Source organism: Clytia hemisphaerica, unplaced genomic scaffold (genome assembly GCF_902728285.1).
Source record: "Clytia hemisphaerica strain Z4C2 unplaced genomic scaffold, Clytia hemisphaerica genome assembly, whole genome shotgun sequence".
In the NCBI taxonomy this organism is placed as follows: Eukaryota; Metazoa; Cnidaria; class Hydrozoa; order Leptothecata; family Clytiidae; genus Clytia; species Clytia hemisphaerica.
In genome coordinates, this window is record NW_027103974.1 from 1,957,059 (window position 1) to 1,977,065 (window position 20,007).

Consider the following 20,007-nt stretch of genomic DNA (forward strand, 5'->3'; position numbering starts at 1 on the left):
ACAAGAATCTTGTTGTGCGCCGGAAAAATAAAAACTAATACGGCGCCCTATTCATAAACACAATCGCGCAACTTTATTGTCATTCCCAGTCCTTTTAGACGAACGCGGTCCTTACGATTTCGAGATTGCATATTCGTCAGATTGTTTGTTTTCACACATCCCTTTAGAGCTTCAGCGTGGTGTGCAGAAAACATTCACAATCTGATCTCAGGTTACTATTTCGTTGCTTTGGAGCAAGTTAGAAAAAGCTTTGCACCTCATTTTTACGTTAATATTTTTCACATACATAGCTCAGTTCCGAGAGAAAATGCTTTTCTTTTAGGATAAAAAGTCCTGGAAAAGTTTAAAAACATCCTGGAAAAGTCCTTGAAAAGTCCTGGAATTTTACTTGTTTTTTTGAGTGGCCACCCTGTTAACACTTTTTGGAAAATTCAGCCTTTCTTCTTTCAAGTCTAGAAGGTCCCGTTCAGAGATCACTTTTCAATATCGTGTGGCTTAGACTTAAAAAAAACTAGAATTTTTGAACTGCAGCCACAATTTTGACTCGAATGACAAAAATTTTTTTTAATCATATCTCCACGTTGAGGTCTATTACCCTGTGAAATCTCTATGGCTGACTCAAAAAATATGAAGAGTTATTCCAAAAAGTTGATTTTGAGCATTTTTTGCAATGTCACACTATTTTTGATTAGCATCGAATGTGCGACGGAGCTCGATTTTTGGGAAAACATTTTTAGGGTAAATTTCAGCTAAAAAACAGCCAAAGAAAGAGTTTTTTGGACTTTGTGAAATATTGGATCTTTTTTTTTTTGATTTTTTGCATGAAAGTAGGTAAAAGATAACCTGATAGCAGCTGTGGAGTTTTCTTAACGCGATACGCTGAAGCTCTAAAGATCGCTGAAAACTAACATCTGAGGAAAATGGCCCTATCTCTACAGAAATTTTGAGTCAACTTTTTGTCTCGTGCCGAAAACTTAAAAATTAAAATGGCGCTCCATAAAAAGTGCGTTTTATAGATAGGAATTAAAATTCTGTCCCACAATGCTTTGCAAGTGGAAAGGTTTCAAATTGGAGGCGGAAGGTGAAAATGGATGTTTGTTATTGTTTTAAAACTCAAGTTTTTTTTGGTTTTTATACTTTATAAACCTCATAAAAGTATTCAGTAATGGTTTGTATTCATTTTCTATAGCTTCAGTTTTCTTCTACTGATAATATAAAGATGTTTGTTTATGATTTTTCTCCCTTTTTAAGTGATATTTGTGTATGATGTTATTATACTTTGTTTTCTCTTGTGTGTTCAGTTTAAAGCAAAAAGAGATTCTTTTTTGAGCATATTCATCCATAAAAGAACCTTGTTTGTGAAGTACAATAATGTTTTGCATGCTTCTTTTCCAAAAAAGTTCTGAATTTGCTTTGAGAGAACTTGACATATCTCCCGACCCAAAAGTTGTCGGCCATGACACCCTCCCCTGTCGACCATGACACCCTTCCCTGTCGACATTGCACTCGGACCTGTTCCTCTTAAATAAAATTCTACGCGGTCCGCGAACAGGCGCGTGACCATATTCTTCAGATTGTATATTTTCGCCCACGTCTTTAGAGCTTCAGCGTACTGGGCCAGAAAATACACAATCTGTTATCAGGTTAGTAAAAGATGGCTCAAGCAGTTTTTTGTAAAAAAGAATTTTTCAGCTCAAAAAACGCATCTTTATCTATAAGAATCACTAATAATAAGCATAATGTCACCGTAAAGAACCCTACCCCATGAAATGGATTCCATCATCGATAGAGTGGGTATTGGGTTCTTTATAAGCTTTCTTTTTTTACCTATCCAAGAGTGAAACGAGCTGGAAGTGACTAAATTCTCATGACAAATTTTTGTAAAAGCATTTAGTTCTATTAGATAACGCAAATTATGGAAGTTTTTTAAATTTAAGCATTGAAAAAAAGCCTTTTTAAAATCCATGCTTTATTGCTGTGAAATTTTGCCGTTGTCAAATTTAGCAGCTCTCTGTCCCAAGGAGGACTATTATCTAATTCATGTTACGTCACACCAAACTGTTTTTGAACTGGGACCTAGGACCTTCAAATTTCCCATTGAGAAACTTTTGGGAATTTTTTTTTCATCTGGCCCAAAATACTTTTCTTATTGCTTTCTTCCTGTACACGTTTCTTTCGGGGTTTCTTTATAAGAACATCTGAAATGTTCTAAAGTCTTCAGATGTTCTTAACTTTTTGACGTTGTTACAATCGTAAATAAATGTCCCGTTATAAAGAAGGCGTGCTGGTCCAGGTAGTTCCAATAAACGCCTTCTTTTGTTTGACTGAACCGACTTTAAAGATTTATGTACCAAAGCTTGATCCTCTATAGAATAAAAAAAGGATCAACAAAAGATATTGACCGTAAGCTCACAATATCTTGACAAGCAAATATATTTTTCTTGGCGCACCCGGTAGATGGTTGTAGATTATGTACAGGCCTGGCGGAACAACCGTAAAAGTAGGGAGGCTGAAGGCTTAAAATGAGATGAAATTCGCTAGGAATTTGAGAAAAAATCTCATTTGCTCTTAAGTGGAGATGCTGAAGTCTCCCTAGTCTCCCACTTCCGCCGAGCCTGATGTATTGCCTTATTACACGCTTTTTTTTTTATAAGAATACACTTTATAAGAATTTCCATGATGAAAATGGCCTAAAAATCAAGAATATGCTAAGAATATCACCATCATGGAATTTTGCTATTCAAGCAAAGAATGTCATTTTCAGAGCATTTTAAATTATAAATTGCCAATTATACCCCCGAGTAATAAGAATGCTGTAAGAATATTTTAGGATGATTTTCCCAAAAAAGTTAAGAATATCCATGATGCAATGGATTTACACCATTCTTATAAAAAAAAAAGCGTGTATCATAAAGTGGTAGCGTAGTCGAGCGTAGTATGGTAGTGACCTCATTAATAAAATTTGAAGGTTTCAAGTCAAAGAAGATAATTTCTACTTTACAGTAATGAGTGGTCTGTTTTTTTTTTGAAACACGCCTCCAACAGCGCCAAACGTGTTTTTTACGTTTGTTCAACGAAAATGTTTACATTCTCGACAAATTCCAGTTAATACCTACAAAGTTCTTAGAAATGTCAGTCGAAACTGGTCAGGGAGAAATTTTATTTATAATTGAAAGTGCTTGGATCGTGCTTTCTCAATAGTCTTTCAGGCTAGTGAATTTTGATCCATTTGTAGAGCCTAGCAGAATGGCCTATGCAGTGCGGCTCAAAAATCAAAACACATAATTTTATTTTCTTATACAGAAAGTGAGCACAAAAAAGGAGACGGTCTTTATTCTTCACAGTTAATGATTTTCTAATTGTTTCATTTTAGAAGTTTATTTTGAACGATGCAGAAGGTGTGCCCTGCAGCGAGAAAATTGTAAGATTTCTTTTTGATGGTTGTTATATAAATTTATGGCAGAATATATTAAAAATATTATAAATCTTATTTCATTGTCTTTGTCAGAGATTGTAATTATTTTATTGTTGATATTTTAATTCACATATACTAGTAGTTTTTTTTCGGAGTTAGATTATGCACACTTTTATCATGCTGACCGTTCCTTTGTCTCCAGCGTTGACCCAGTGATAACAATCAGGAGAAGTTTTCAAAACAACGTCCATCTAGCGTCTGCTAGCGTCACCAGCTGATTATAGTTAAATAGACGAAACACCATTTCTTTCCAGCTAGGACTCTTTTAAGGAGCCGTTTCCTACTTCACTACATAGCCTACATCAGGCCCGGCGGAAGCGGGGAGACTTCAGCCTCCCAACTTTGATGAAATTTTTTCTCAAATTCCCAGCGAGTTTTATCTCATTTTGAGTCTTCAGCCTCCCCACTTTTTACAGTGGTTCCGCCGGGCCTGTACATAACTACTATGTACACAGGTACAAAACATTTCTGCTAGCCAAAAAGGGAACATAGCTCAATCTTGATTATTTTTAGGACTTTAACAAAGAATAAAAATATTTGGAGCACGGAGAAGGGGATTGACAAACTCATGAACGAAGTTTAGCGAGGAATATGCCTTGGTGAATACCACCATAAAATTGTACGTCTTATTTCTTTTTTACGTTTTCAAACATACTTTGTTATATTATAGCTCGAGCTTAAAGGTTTTATGTTTACATAACTGTTCCCGTTACATATCAGACACATATTTCATATCAGGACAATGTCTGCCTATTGTTATACTGTATTATGCTGATATAAGCAAAACATGTTTTTCTTTTCATCTTTCTGACCAATCTTGCTCCACATCTGTGTCAATTCAATATTAAAAAGCTTTTGGATTAAAATTGATGAGTAAGCAAACGATATCACTCTTATCTAAAAACAAAACCATTAAACAAAGGATTTTCTGATAAGAGAAATACAGAAAAATACAATGGGATATACAGTATTGCTCTTTTTCAATTCATGATCTTCGTGACGTAATATACCGGAAACACCTCGTTTTGGCCCAGTGCGGCAAATTTAAAGTACAGTGTAAACTCCCGGTTATTCGAAGCTCCAAGGGGGATAACAATTTACTTCGAATAACCGGGATTCTATTGTAGAAATATTCTTCTCATAATCTACCAATTGACTACTGGCAAAAATCGGCGTAGAAAACACTACATCGTGAATATCATGAATCGGTTGAAGCACTTTTGGATAGTTTTCAATATTTTCAAGGCATAAGGCAAAATTCAGCAAAATTCCCAAATCTTCCGAAAGACATAATGCCATTCACTATCTTTTTAGACACGATGCATAAACTTCTTCTCCTACTCATATTACTATCGTCACACAAACTGACGTCATCCAAAGAGCACAAAGGTTTGTACTACCACGAACTTCTTTTACACCAACTTATCTTGCATAAATTTTATTCGTAGAAAAATGTACACGTTTTTTTTATAAGAACATCCAAAATTTTTGAAGCCTTCCGGTGTTCTTAACTTTTTGAAATTTAAGCCTAAAAATGTTCTTATTCTCACCATTTTTTGAGCATTTTTTTCCATTTTCCTAAGAAACCGGGTGTTTTAGAGTCTGCAAAGCCCCAAGATGTTCTTTAACTTGTTCTTAGCATTTTGGCCATCAAAGCCTTATGTTCTTATGTAGTTTGTTCTTATTAAAAAAAGGTGTACAAGAGCCCAAAGCGCATCACTTTTCACTAAAAGTCTAGATTTGCGTAACAAAATCTATTTTTGGGATGCATCATTCACCTTCTTTGCTTGCTGATTCTATTTTACTCAATACTGAGTTTATGTATTTGCACTTTTGAGGACGGAAGAGTAACTGAAAAGATTTGAAATAACCTGCAATTTTGGCCTTCAAAATCGAGTGCGGTAACCTCAGAAGCTAACTGTTTCCGTCACAGAAAAACACAGATACATAAACTCGCTAATATATTCCCAAGGGTGTCATATCCACTGACCTTCATATATTCCTGGACCAAGCTCCAATCAAAGATTTTGCTTGACCGGGATTGAGAAACTTGGTCCAGGGTATATAAAGGTCAGTGGTCATATCTCTGTTGACGAATTATACAAAGGTTGTTGACTGTTCATATCTTTCATTTGTTTTCTTAGGTTCTGGACTAGCTAGTATTTCAACGCAACGATATAACCAAAACACTGTACATACAACCCATGACATTCATACAACTCATATAGTCTCTGAGAAGAGAACTGAAAATAAATCACCGCATGGTTTGAGTGCAATATTGAATAAAAAATTAGTCAAAGACAATAGTAATGTAAATTTAAAAGACATTAAAGAAATTCATAAAATTGGAAATGTTGAAAAATTTGAACCGACCAATTTTAAGAAGAGTAAACACGTAAGAGCAAGGCATAAACTGGATCCAAAAAGTCACACGGCTCCAAAGGAAAATCTAAATCTCATAAGTCGGAAGGTATGTACAAGGTGTCCCTAATTAAAGTATCGAGTTTGAACATGCGATTGAGTAGAAAAGTTTGTGTGTGTTATCGCTAAAATATAAGAACGTTCTCCATCACACAGGCTTATTACAAAAGGTAGTTACAGCGTATAAATTAATCGTAATGACAAAGAAAAAAGAGGGAGAGCTTAAAATACAATTTTGTGAACACGCACATAAAACTTTCTACTCATAGTTGTGTTTCGACTCGATACTTTAATTAGGGACACCCTGTATAGATATTTTACAATTATTCTAATGTCAATCTATTATTGATTACAAATAAAGTAACTAGATAGTAATATGTGTATTCTCTAAGGAAAATAAAGTAGAGCGTAAAATTATGTTTTTTTGTATTCTCAAAGGAAAACGAGGGGCAGTTTCTAAAAAGCATTAAAACCTTCTTTGTATAATCAAAAAAGAAGTGTTGTTCATCGTTGTATTTTTGAAAGTAAATTACATGGGGGAACTCTTTGTACTTGTGAAGGAAAATTACCTGGGGAGTTCTTTGTATTTTTGAAGGAAAAACTACCCGGGATGTTCTTTTTATTTTTGAAAGAAAATTACCCGGGGTGTTCTTTGTATTTTTGAAGGAAAATTACCTGGGAAGTTTTTTGTATTTTTGTAGGAAATTTACCTCGGAGGTTGTTTGTATTTTTAAGGGGAAATGAAGAATTGGCTTACAGTAGTTCGGAAGGAAAGTAAAGAGAGAGCACTTTGTATTTATTTGAAGAAAACTGTTTCACATGTAAAACTTTGTAAAGTATTTTGGAAAACTTAACTTAATCATTTGAAAATATTCTTAGCTTGGTTGTGTGTTAACACTCTAAGTATCCTATTCTTTTTTAAGACAATGACGTGGTATCGGTGATGCAGATGCCCGAAGAGAAGGAGGACCCAGGTAAAGAGGTCTCCACCATCTCGACGACTTCTACCTCATCCACGACGACGACATCCACTTCTTCTGACGATTTTCTGGTCAGCCCTGATGAAGAAAAGAAGATCAAAAGCCTTCTTGATATCCAAGGTACATGTTTTTTTTATTGGGACATTTAAAATTTTTGAATCCTTTGGATGTTCTTAACCTCTTTTGAGTTCAAGCCTAAAAATGTTCTTAATTACTCCATTTTGTATGTATTTTTGTCCATTTTCCTAAGAAATTGGCTGTTTCCACAAACAAGTTTTGGAATTTTTCTTGGTACAGGCAAGAAGAAACCAATGTTAAACCTCTGTCTCACAGCTACTGTGGGGATAGAAATGATATTTTTCCGAGCTAGAAAATTCCAGCGGAAATGGTTTTGGAGTGCACTTTTTTTCAGAAGTCAATACCAAGTGGAGCTTAAATCGTAGGGTATTCTATTTTTCCCACTGGGGACGGAATTTGGGCCGAATTTTTCAGTGGTGCGAGGTTCCCACCGGTTCTGTATCATAGAAATGTAAAGTGTTGTTATCCTAGTCTTTAAAATACTCCCTGGACATGAAATAATCTAGCTCAAAATGATCTAAATACAATCTTCTGGATATTTATGAACCCAAGTTTTCAATTTCACTTTTCAGAGTTACCAGTTAAAGAGAATGTGGTCAACGCATTCGAATCTGCCAGTGTTCCTGAAGGACTGAAAGATATTGATGGTATGCATGCCAACAATCTTAGAAAATATCTTTCAAAAAGAGATTAAACTTATCTTCCTACATAAACTAAATTGACCTAAATAATTTAACAACTACAGTCAACTCTCTCTAATTCGAACCTCTACAAGTCGAATCTTTCTATAATTCGAACTGAAATAATATTGATCCCCTCAATGGTATAGAAATACTTTCTATAATTTGAATCTTTCTCTAATTTGAACTGAAATATTGATCCCCTCAATAGTATAAAAATACTCTCTATAATTCGAATCTTTCTCTAATTCGAAGAAAAATTTTGATCCCTTGAAAGTCGAATTAGAGAGAGAGAGAGAGAGAGTCAACTGTAATAACATGTATTTCAATTTTGATTGTTGATTCAGCTTTTTGAAGGCGACTTTTGCTTAGACCCTAGTCTTGTAATTTCAATTTTTGCTGAGATATGAAAAGAGGAAAAGATTGTGATCATTAAATGTTAATATTTTCTTCATTTCCAGGATTAAAGATTTCCGGATTTTTGGTTCCACTACGATTCGTTGATCCCAGTCTTGTACAAAGTAAGAAACCGCCATTTTCGCCACACTCTTTCAAATTTTAAATTATACTTAGTTTAGACCAATTTGATTAGTTGTTTTACGGGCCTTTTTTTATATGTCCTGTTAAACCTACCTTTTTAGGGGGGGGGGGGGGGGTTCAGGGGGTACCCGATTCCGCAATTCCGCCAATTTTTTCTCCAATTTCCGTCAAACCGTCTTAAATTGAACCAAAATTCCGTCACCCAAAATTCCTTTGAAATTCAATATTTTTGTCGAAAATTCCGCAAATTTTGAATATCTTTTACCAATTCCGAAATTCCGCAAATTTTTTTGCTAAATTCCGTTTTTCCGCACTAAAATTGTCTAATTTTCCGTCTCCGTCAGAGAACCCAATTTCCGTAATTCTGTCTAAATTTTCGCCAAATTTCGCCACTCCGTCCGAAAAAAGGGCCGATTCCGCTCCTCTGCCAACCATGAACCCCCCCCCCCTTTTTAGAATTTAAAAATCGAAAAATTGAAGTAATAAAGTTAAATGAAGAAGAAAACGAAGAGTTTTTCGAAGAAGAGTATTTCACCTATCAAAGCCCTAATCTCGGTAAAAATCAAACATTTTGGAATTTTTTTTGGTTCAGGTGATGTATCTATTTAGTATCTAAAAATACAATTTCGGTAAATTTTTGTGGAGGTATCTTTCCTTTAAAATCTTCAAAAAACCTCATTTTTGGCAATTTTCTCCGCTAAATTTCCATACGAAAACAACTATAACTTGGGATGTAGCCAAATAGAAAATTTTTCCGAAAAAATCTTAATAAAGAAATTATTTGTCATTAACTTAAAAAAAGTTTGAAACAATAAAATGATTTTCCCAAGCAGATTAGGCTTTTTTTGTGAAAAGTATACGAATAGCGTTGTTATGACGTTTTATTAAGGTCCATGTCACACTTATTCCTTAATTACTCATGATGTAATTACTTAAATTCATTTTTTCAAAAGCAGTTTGTTCTTAAACATGTCAAAGCAGCGACAACGTAAGGTTTTATCTTCAAATTCTGAAATTGATTTTTCACTATGACCAGAGCCCTTAAAAGAAGTTCAGTTTGTTACGGTTAGGCAACATTCCGTGTCTGAGACATTTTTACGCAAATCTCTGAATGTCTCTTCGGGGTGGAGCGTAGTTATTTTTATTCTACGCTTTTGTTTTCTCGCATTTTGTCCCAGAAAACTGAGACAAACTGAGAAAACTAAGATACAGAATCTCGCTAACCGAAACAGACCGACACACGGCAAGTTTTTTCAAAATAAAACAAACGCCCATGGACGGGGTAGTACAGGGTAAAAATGATAACGAATAACTATTTGTTTTTCCTATTAGAACGCTCCTTTCTACAACCTTTGAATCATAAAGAATATGAAAAGATGAGGCGTTACCAAAGAGATTGTTTTTGTGATGGTAAGTCATTGATTTATAATATTCATGACGTAATGTTTTCTACGGAAAAACCAAAAACTTGAAGACATGACACGACTGCTATACGACTGATATATATTTTTGGCTTTTCCTGGTTTCTGCACCCTTTTAACGGGGAAATCCCGACACTATTGTGACTTTTGTTGTTTTTGTAACCCTTAACCCACATACCCAACACCTATTTTTACCCAAGTACCCCCACATTACTCATACTGTGTTGGCACACAAAGTTTTTTTAACGTCAATCTAACGTTTATAACGTCCATAAAAGTTGAAACAGTTTTGTATGCCTGCTATATACAGTGGAGTCTCCATAACTCTAACACGCATTTCGAGTTATGGAGTAAGGTTTATTAGACATTGTTAATTGAAGGGACAAGAAAACTTGCTCGAGTTAAGGAGACTCCACTGTAGTGACATTTGACTTACATCGATATGATACTTTACATTTGACAAATTCGACTATATTTTTCAGGCGTACAGATAGCTGACCCTTTGCATTTGATGGGTAAGGCCACGTGACTTAGCATGATAAAACATTACAATAAACTTTGACAGAAATGAACAGAATTTTGACAGACTCGATTGTAGATTTTTTTGTCACTAATTTACAGTGAATCTCTTTCTAATTCGAATCTATATTCTTCGAATCTTTCTATAATTCGAAGAAAATTATTTAGTCCCTTGAAGATCGAATTAGAGAGATAAAAACAGACAACTTTACTTTACAGGATTTATGCATTATAACATGATTTTTTACTTGAAACAAAAAAGATTGGCTGTTAATTTTATTTGAATATTTCTTTCAGGCGATAAGGAGAAGAGTGACCGATCAAAACGCCATTTCAAAAATACAAGTAAGAAATTCAAACATTTTTCTTTTTCTACTAAAGCTCCAACCAATATACCTCCATTATGTTATATTAGTTTTTTATAATACCAACCTCATCACCCATTACATAAAGAGAGCACGATTGGCTACTTCAAAATGAACAATAGAAGAGACGCACAGCTTTGCGCACAAAGTTGAAGTTTTTCAACTTTCAAAAAAGCTCACGCCGTTCATTGCGACAAGCTTTGAAGGCTTAATTTGTTTAATTTATGCAATAATCGAGCCGTGCGCGTTGTTCAGCGACCAAAAAAAGCTTAGTAGACCATAAACCTATTCAAAAATAAAAGGTCTTTTAAACTGTATAATATCGAATTTATTCCATTTATTTACACATCAGTTTTTAAACAAAGGAAAAAACAATTTTATCTGCTCCTGCGCCGAGCGAGTACAAAATTTAAGAATTTTTTTATTGTTTATTCCGCTCATCTCTGACTTTTCCAGGATTATTCCGTTATTTTTCCTGGGATAGCTTGCATGAGATTGGAAATGGAATTGCGGAACTGCCTAACTTTAGCTTATTTTTCAACTACGTGGGGTCCTGGTCTTTTTCCGCTAGAATTAAGGCAGTGGAATCTTAGTGTGGAAAGTTGAACCTTATGCAAAACGATGGTATATCATAAAGGTTGACTATCTTAACTTTAATAAATTTAAAAATCATCTTCAATGCTCTACTCTCTGGTACCTAATAGCCGGGGGGGGGGGGGGTTGGAAAAAATCTCAAAAATTAATAAGCGGGAGGGGGGTTGGAATAAAATGTCCTGGGTGGAAAATTTTCGAAAAGGAGGCTAATACAGCAGAATTAGGGCAAAAGAGGGAACTTTCAAAAATAATTTCCCGAAAATAAATAAGCGGGGGGGGGGGGTTGGAATTTTCCAATTTTCGTAAAATTAATTAGCAATTAATAAATTGGATATCAAAAAAGTTAAAGTAACTTTTGGAATGGCAAAATTTACTTTAGTAATTTTCTATCACCATCATTATTTTTTCATTTATAGAAAACATGAAGAGATTTCACGTTCAAGTCAAAGATAAACACGGAAGTATGTTGTTGAAGAAATCGAAAAATCCGTTTCTTTTTCACTTGAAATTTTCTATTGAACCAAACTCTTCTTTCATCTTCAATGTTTTGTCAAAGGCGTCTGCGCCTGAAACCATGGGTTCACGGTTCGAATCCCCGCTTCTTCCAATTGTTCTGTTCAGGTTATAGATAGCCGAGCCGACTGGATTTGGCCCCCCTTAAAACAATCTAAAAGTCCTAGACTACTGTACTATCTACGTAAAATATCGAATTTAATGTTTGCACTCGGACTTCTACATAGAGTACTAGATTTCTTAAAAAGTGTATCGCAGGTCTATAAAGTATCTCGTTAAATACTGTGTAGCCTTTTTCCTATTTGTTTTAAGATCCTTTACATTGTCGTTCTTTCTAACTTTAATTCATGAAATAACTCTATATTTTTCAGGGATATCTAAGAAGTCTTGTATGTGTGGCGGCAGCCATTTCGGAGACGGGGGTCACGATTTCGATAATGGTCACGTTTTCGGTCACGGATACAACAGCGGTGACGGGCATGACACAATTGATAGTTATATCGGACATGGTCACGGTGGTCACGGTGGTTTTTACGGACACGGTGATTTTAGCGGTGGTGTCGGAGGTCACGGTGATGGACACGGTTTCGGCGGAGGCCATGGAGACGGTTACGGAGGTGGACACGATGGCGGCTTTGGTGGCGGACACGGAGACGGCTTTGGCGGCGGACACGGAGACGGCTTTGGCGGTGGACACGGGGGTGGCTTTGAGGGCGGACACGGAGACGGCTTTGGTGGCGGACACGGAGACGGTTTTAGCATAGGACACGGAGACGGCTTTGGCGTAGGACACGGAGACGGCTTTGGCGGCGGACACGGAGGTGGTTTCGGTGATGGACACGGAGGCGGCGTTGGTGGCGGACACGGAGGCGGCTTTGGTGGCGGACACGGAGACGGTTTTGGCGTAGGACACGGAGACGGTTTTGGCGTAGGACACGGAGACGGTTTTGGCGTAGGACATGGCTTCGGTGACGGTTTTGGTGGCGGAGGGCATGGTGACACTTTTGGTGGAGGCCACGGAGGTGGGTTTGGTGGCGGTCACGGTATAGGTGGCTCATACGGCTGGGGTGCAGGTGGCCTTGGTGGAGGCTGGGGTGGTGGCTTCGGTGGACACGGAGGCGATGGAGGTGGTCACGGAGATGGAGCTATTCATATTGGTGACGATGGGCACGGAGGTATGGGCTTTGGTGATGGTCACGGAGGCTTTGGCGGACACGGTGGTGGCTTCGGTGGCGGAGGTTTCGGTGACGGACACGGTGGTGGCTTCGGAGTTGGGCACGGTGGATTCGACGGCTTTGCGGCCGGAGGAGGATACGGCCACGGTATGGGTGATGGCTTCGGACACGGTGGTGGCTTTGATGGACATGATGGATTCGGTGATGGTCATGGTTTTGATGGAGGCCACGGAATGGGGATTGGACACGACACACATGAATATAGTTTCCATGGTGACCATCCACATGCCACAGATCTCGTTGGCTTCGGACATGGTAAGGCCCATTATTTCTTATTTCTTTTATGAACTGTATTATGAATCTTGAACTTTTAGTTGTTTTTCTTCATTCTGAAAACTACCGTTATTTTAGGGGCTAGAAAACTTAGATTATGATGTTACATTGCATACGGTAAGCTATCTAGTGTAGTAGTGAGTTAACATGAGATTCTAAACTAATGCACGATGGGTATGTTGTAAGGGATGGACAAAGTTTGAACGCACCTACAAATCTGAAACTACAAATTAAAGTCAAAGTTGAGGAAAGGTTCGCACCGATAAAAACGAATATAATGATAGTCAACCAATCTAAAAACTTTGTCTTTCCCTTAGAAATGTTCTTTACCCTTTCTTCGACTTTGACTTTTTTAGGGGCGTTCAAACGACAAATGACTGTCCATAACAAGCGACTCAAACGACATCTGACACGACTAATACAAACTGACATTAACAAACAACCGACTAACAACACTGCAAATATCTTCGACAAATCTCACAAAAATAGTACTTCGCAAAGACGTTATTTCATCGAAGGTTCACTGACAGAAACTAAGAGTTTCAATAGCGGTGGATTAGATATGAATGACTATCTTGCAAAGTTGAAACATATGACGGAAAAGGCTTCAAATGCACCCACATTGGGACCTTCAAATGTGAAAGAGTTTTCACGTCCTGAAGCTGAGTCGCCCATAGTGAGTCCTGACATCGAAATACCGAAAGGAAATTTGGTGACAAAGATTTCCACTAACTACGAAACGAGGTCATCAAATGGACTTCGACCCGATATGTATCAGCCTTCTCCTTCGGTTACCCGCCCACCTTTTATGGTCCGCCCTCCATTAAATCCATCCACTTTCATCGGGACACAACGACAAAATCAATTCACAAACTTTGGGATAAAACGCCCGTTAGCGCCCGTCATTCGCCCACCACTTGATGCGGCTAACTTCAGGGAAAGACAAAGTCAACCTTTTCCCTATGGTACTCCTTTAATACACCCTCAACCACCTTCCAACGAGAAAGGAGTTGGGCGGCATTTCGTGGGTGGTGCTGGTATCCCACCTCTATCTTACGGAGAAACAGGCATGCTACCTTTACCATGGCAACAACATAATTACGACGATGATAAAATAAAAGCCCTGGGTTTCCATTATGGAGCTGATGAATCAAACCACCATGAATCTGTGAACCTCGGGAAAATCCCTTCCTGGTCTAAGTGTGGTATGGAACACCCCTGTATCAATTACGGTCGCGTGGCTGCCGTGAAAGATCCCAAGATGGCCGACATCAATTTGAAGTCAGGATCATTTGACACTCCTCCGGTGGAACAATTCCATATCGGGTTCGATCACCACTACGATGGAGAACATTTTGTTGATTTGGACCACGTGCTCTCGTCCACGGATGAAATAACTCATTACGTACATGATCACGATTTAGATCACGATAAACACACAGACACGGATGTAGACAAACCGGATGATGACTCTGCGAAGAAGGGATACGCTATTAAGAATCATTGGACAGATCCTATACTCGATATTGCACACATTGAGCACCACGAAATGCGACCTGAAATGTTACAAGGAGATCATGATGCACATGCTAATTTACCGCATATCACTTCCAAGGAACCTAAAGAGTACGAAGGTTCTGGTGATCCTGTAGAAGATGAGCAGGGCGGACCGCCAAGTGTTGAAGTTGGCGGAGAGGGCGGAGACCACCCTGATGACGCACATCATTTCGAAGAAGGTGACGAAGATCATATGGAACTCCCTGAAGGAGATAATGAGGCTCATGGCTATAAAGCAGAAAATACGCATTTGTCTTCGCACCACGGTGTTGAGGACCCTGTACATTTTACGGGTGGACACCAGCGTGATATCCAAAGTTTCCATGGAGGGGCTAGCCCTGGTTTCAATGGTGGTATCGAACATTTTCATGGAGATGTTGGACCTGGTTTCCATGGAGATGGTGGTGTTGAACATGGTTCCCATGGAGACCCTGCACCTGGTTTCCATGTAGATGGTGGTATTGAACATGGTTTTCATGGAGATGTTGGACCTGGTTTCCATGGAGATGGTGGTATTGAACATAGTTTCAATGGAGACGCTGGACCTGGTTTCCATGGAGACAATACCCAAGGTTTTCATGGTGATGATGGTCATGGCTTTATCGGAGAAGGGCATGGTTTCCACGAAGGTGACGTTGGAAGAGGACAAGGGGAATTTCTTGAACATCAGGGTGGTTTCCACACAGTATTCCGGGGTGAAAGACATAGAGAAGGACCTGGTTCCCACCACAACGGTGCTGAGCATGTATTTGTCGGTCATAACGGAGCTGGTGGAAATGAGGTTGACCACGCATTTTATGAAGGAAATCACGGTGGTGAAGAGTTCAATGCAGGCCACGCATTTGCAGGAGGTCATGGGATGGAAGGGCCCCATATGACGTCATATCCTGGTGGTCATATTGAGCTTGGTGGAGGAGTGGATACATTTGTAGGTGAAGGTCATCATCAAGGAAGTGACGTAATCAATCATGGTGGCCACCATTATGGTAGTGACGTCATTAGTGACGGAGGTGTAGAGCATCATGGGAATAGCATGGAAGCCATCCACATCAATGCAGATGAGAAAGAGGAGAATTTGAACAAACAGTTGAAAGCAATGCACGTGCATACTGATGGGAAAGGACATTATTTTGATGATTCGATGCACCGAGTATTGGATAGTGAAGCTGGTAATGATGAGAAAAATGGAATCAAAATCTCCGCCATGGTTAAAGCATCAGAGACGAAAGAGATTGGTGATTTGGAGAAAGATTCTGAAGAGGCAATCAAAGCGCAGGATGAGAAAATGATCAAAGCAGCTAAGCTACCTAAGAATGATAAAGAGAAATTTGACGCCCAATTCGAGGCGTTGGACGAAACTTTGAAAATGAAATTGAAAGGTGGGGAAGATGGTAAGGGCGGTGATGATAAAGATGGTAAGGGCGGTGATGATAAAGAAAAGCCACCCCCGCCCTTGGTTGTCGGTGGTAAAGGAGAAATGAAAGCCGATGACAAACTGTTGCAAAAAATTTGGGCGAACATTGGGGGCGGAGATAAACCAAAGGGCGAAGCAAAAAAGGCGGAAAAGGATGATGAGCTACCAGAGTTTTTACAAAAGTTCATGGAGAAGGAGAAAGCGAAAGGCAAACAGAGAAATAAAATGCCTTATTTTGTGTCTGCAGTAGGAGATTCCCTTAATGTTGAAGAGGGAAAAACTGAGCAAGGGGAAACCCAGAGTGATGAGGGAATCACCCGGAATGGTTATGATGAGCTTGGCACGGACAAAGGGAAAGAGTTAGCGATGGAAGCAAAGATTTTGAATAAACTGTCACTAAAACTTGGAAAAGGTGATTCCCACATGGGTGCTAAGATTCTTGGAAAACTATTGAACCCTGAGAGGTTGAAAAAAGATGCATCAGAGGTTGAACGGTTGGATAAACAACCATTCCACGAAGAAGAGGCGTCGAGGAAGGATACTCTTCGAAATGACGAGATGCTGAGTCGGCTGGAAGGTCACATTATGGATAACCTGGCCTTCAAACTTGGACAGGGTAACAGCCAACACGGTGCAGAATTATTAAGTAGGATTTTAAATGGTGGTTCTATTATGAATGATCAACCTGGTTCACGTAAAGATGGAGTACCATCGACAACTTGGTACACATTCCCGAATTTCGTGCAAGAATTTAAAAGTGGAAAGAATATAAGAGACCTGGTTTCAGTACAGAATGAAGATGCGACAGATTCTCCAGGGTGGTTTCCACTCTCGATGTTCAAAGGCTTTGAAAACAACTTAAAACTTCCATTTGTACCTTACTCTGTATCACGAAATGGTGAAATTAACATCGAAACCAGCGACTCTAACAAAGGGTCCAAAAAGTCCAGTCCGTATTCTTTACCTTTGGTCAGAAACCCACACGGAGGTATGGTCTTTTTGACTCATTCGTATGGAAATACAAAAAGCGGACCGTACCTCGTGGACCATTGGGGCCATGCTGTAGATCTGAGTAAAAGGAACTTCCCTGGATATGTTTTGACGAGTCAAACCAGCAAACGAGCTTACTTGTATGTTCCTGTGAGTGCGATGGCTGGTCAGCAAAATTCAACCGATTCTGGGAAATGGATGAATGAAAACCAAGTGGTACTGACCCCAAAAGGCCCAATGAAGTTACAGAATTCAGGGTGCCGGGACCATACTAAAAGAAGTGACATCAAATCAAAATTAGATTCCCACCATCATCATGTTAAGAGGAACGAAATTCATCAAAAGTTCAAGAAAAAGAGTCTAGTACCAACAACTCTAGATGAACGAATATTTTCTTCATCTCCTTTCAAAGAAGTCACTCAAGCAAAGAGGAAAGTTCTGATTCCCACTAAAGACACATCACCACACAATCAGAAGTTTCTACTTCAAAAGACATTCAAAACGCCAGCTCTACCAGCAAGTAAACGCATTGTTGTCCCAACAGACACAGATCTCAAATATGCCAAACTGCAACAACATCAAAAGCAAATGAACCAAACACTACACGACGGTATTGGAAAATCATATCAGCCTCAAACACAGATTTCCTTAGAAAACCCAACCAGCAAATTTGAATTATCCTCCAACGACCGGCGAGTGTTTACTCATAACGGTGATTCTAATTCCCAAAATGACCAACTATCTTCTACAAATGACCAGTCGCGCGGTTTAGGATCGGCCGCCGATAAACGGCAAATGCATATTCATACCTCGCATGTTTCGTTCGGTCAATTACACCAAGACCATCCTCATTTTGCGTCTGATGATTTTTTAAACGGTTCTTACATCGAAGCGGAACCGCTGAACACCGGAGACCATATCATGGATGGTTATTCTTCCTTTCATGACGGAAGTCCGGAAAATCTAGCACATGCGCACCACTCTTACAATGATCATACTGAGCATGTTTACTCTGGAGGTTTCGGTGGTGATGGACAGATTAATTTCGGACATGACTTTGGACATGATTTCGGACATGAAGGTGAAAACGAGGCTGTGCATGCGTTTGACACAGAAGATCATGAGGCCGGACATATAGAAGAAACAAATGAACATCACCTCGAACATGGATTGAGTTTCGGACACGGAGAAGAGCACGGGTTGGATTTAGGGCATAGCGATACTCATGGGTTGGAATTTGCACATTCAGAGGAACACCATGAAGGGCGTCATCTTATTCCAGAGAAACACACTCGAAAACCGCCCATTGGACAACTAGTGCCAAATTTCAAATCTAAACACATTGAGATGACAGGAACAAAAAAAGCAAATGTTAATTCTGAACCTCTTCGTGAAAACCAATACCCAATAAGTCGACTCGTACCAAATTTCGATTCTGAAACAACTAGCAGTGAACAAAATTCAGAAGGTGGTTCATCGAAGAATCGTAACACATTCGAACGGCGAGGAGAACTTCCCGATTTCACCCAAACTGCTTCTCATTTTTCGTTCACACACGGACCTATAACTTCTGAAGTTGGAAATATCGGATTTTCCAATTACCACGGTACGGATCACGCCACTAAAGGACATTATGTGTCATCCTTCGGTGGTACAATCGCTCGTGTTGGGCTAGATGGTGGAAGTGGAAACCAGGTCGGTGTTTCATCAGATGGAAACCACGCTCATGGTGTATTTGCTGAAGGTGAGGGAGGCCATGGAGGAGCTGGTTTCTCTACTAATGGTCATTTCGGTGGAATTGGTATCAGCTCTAATGGCCATCTTGAAGGAGCAGGATTCGGATCAGATCTCAACCACGGAGATGGTGGATTTTCTACTGGTGGACATCTTGAAGGAGCATACACAGCGGAAACACACCTTGGAGGAGCAGGATTCGGATCAGATCTCCACCACGGAGATGCTGGATTTTCTACTGGTGGACATCTTGGTATCGGAGGTTTGGCTCATGACATACATGGCTCACACCTTGGAGGAGAGTTTGGGGTACAATACGGTGGAGTGTCTGCTAATGCACACCCTGTAGGAGCGGAGATCAATCACCTGGAAGGAGGTCTTAATAACGGTGGAGGGGAGAATTTTAACCTCGGTGGAGGAGACGGTGCACATCTTGGTGGAGAGCATACTACCTTCGATTTCGGTCACCATGGGGAAGAGTTCATTGGTGATTTACACGGTGAAGGAGACCATCATGGTGACTTTTTGAGCACTCCTTCAGGAGGAATGTGTTTACACGACTACCATCATGGCAGTAAGTGACGTAATCCATTTAATCAGTCCAGTACTAAAGATTTCGAGAAATTAGACATTTTACCTGACTTTACAAATCTTACAATTATCTTTTTTGTTCTTGACGACTGAATTGTCGATACGGGTATTTCGAACGCTCCCTTGGAAAGCAAGTTATCTTGAATTAAATTCTTTAGAAGACCGATTAATTTAGAGTTTCAGTAGTATTAGAGATTTGTTTAATAGTACAAGAAAGTGTGTGCAGGTATTAACAGGCTACATTGAGCTCTTCCAGAAAATTTTTGTACATAGGAGGGGAGATAAAGGATATTGGATAGTGGGTAGGGGTAGTGAAAAATCTGCAGAATTTGCCTGTTTTAGGGGCAAACTTGCTCTGATTAGGGGTGATTTTGAATGTCCGGCGGTCAACTGGTGCTTGTCCGGGGGGGGGGGTGAGTTCCGTTGTCCGAGGAGGGGGGTCACAATTTACAATGTCCGAGGAATGAATTTCCAAAAGATTTTATATCTTCCACCCCCCCCCCCATATTCAATTTTTTTTCTGGAAGAGCCCATAGTATAAGTATCCAATGTAGATAATAAGTGTTTTAAATTCTGAAGAGATTAAGAATTTAGGTAGAGATATTCATTTCAAGTTTTTGTTTTGTT

At 39.0% G+C, this 20,007-nt stretch overlaps 1 protein-coding gene across 1 annotated transcript in view; it reads left to right on the plus strand.

The window, feature by feature from the left end:
• Positions 1-20,007, plus strand: part of LOC136810771 (uncharacterized) — a 108,963-nt gene that overhangs the window by 24,742 nt on the left and 64,214 nt on the right. Inside the window, exons 3-15 of the mRNA XM_067067373.1 lie at positions 3,374-3,421; positions 3,989-4,094; positions 4,790-4,864; positions 5,620-5,945; positions 6,820-6,996; positions 7,527-7,601; positions 8,096-8,155; positions 9,507-9,584; positions 10,078-10,110; positions 10,412-10,459; positions 11,490-11,534; positions 11,958-13,076; positions 13,451-19,363. Of these exons, the coding sequence (XP_066923474.1) occupies positions 6,840-6,996; positions 7,527-7,601; positions 8,096-8,155; positions 9,507-9,584; positions 10,078-10,110; positions 10,412-10,459; positions 11,490-11,534; positions 11,958-13,076; positions 13,451-19,363 (7,528 nt within the window). The 5' untranslated portion in view covers positions 3,374-3,421; positions 3,989-4,094; positions 4,790-4,864; positions 5,620-5,945; positions 6,820-6,839. The remainder of the gene's footprint in view (positions 1-3,373; positions 3,422-3,988; positions 4,095-4,789; positions 4,865-5,619; positions 5,946-6,819; positions 6,997-7,526; positions 7,602-8,095; positions 8,156-9,506; positions 9,585-10,077; positions 10,111-10,411; positions 10,460-11,489; positions 11,535-11,957; positions 13,077-13,450; positions 19,364-20,007) is intronic.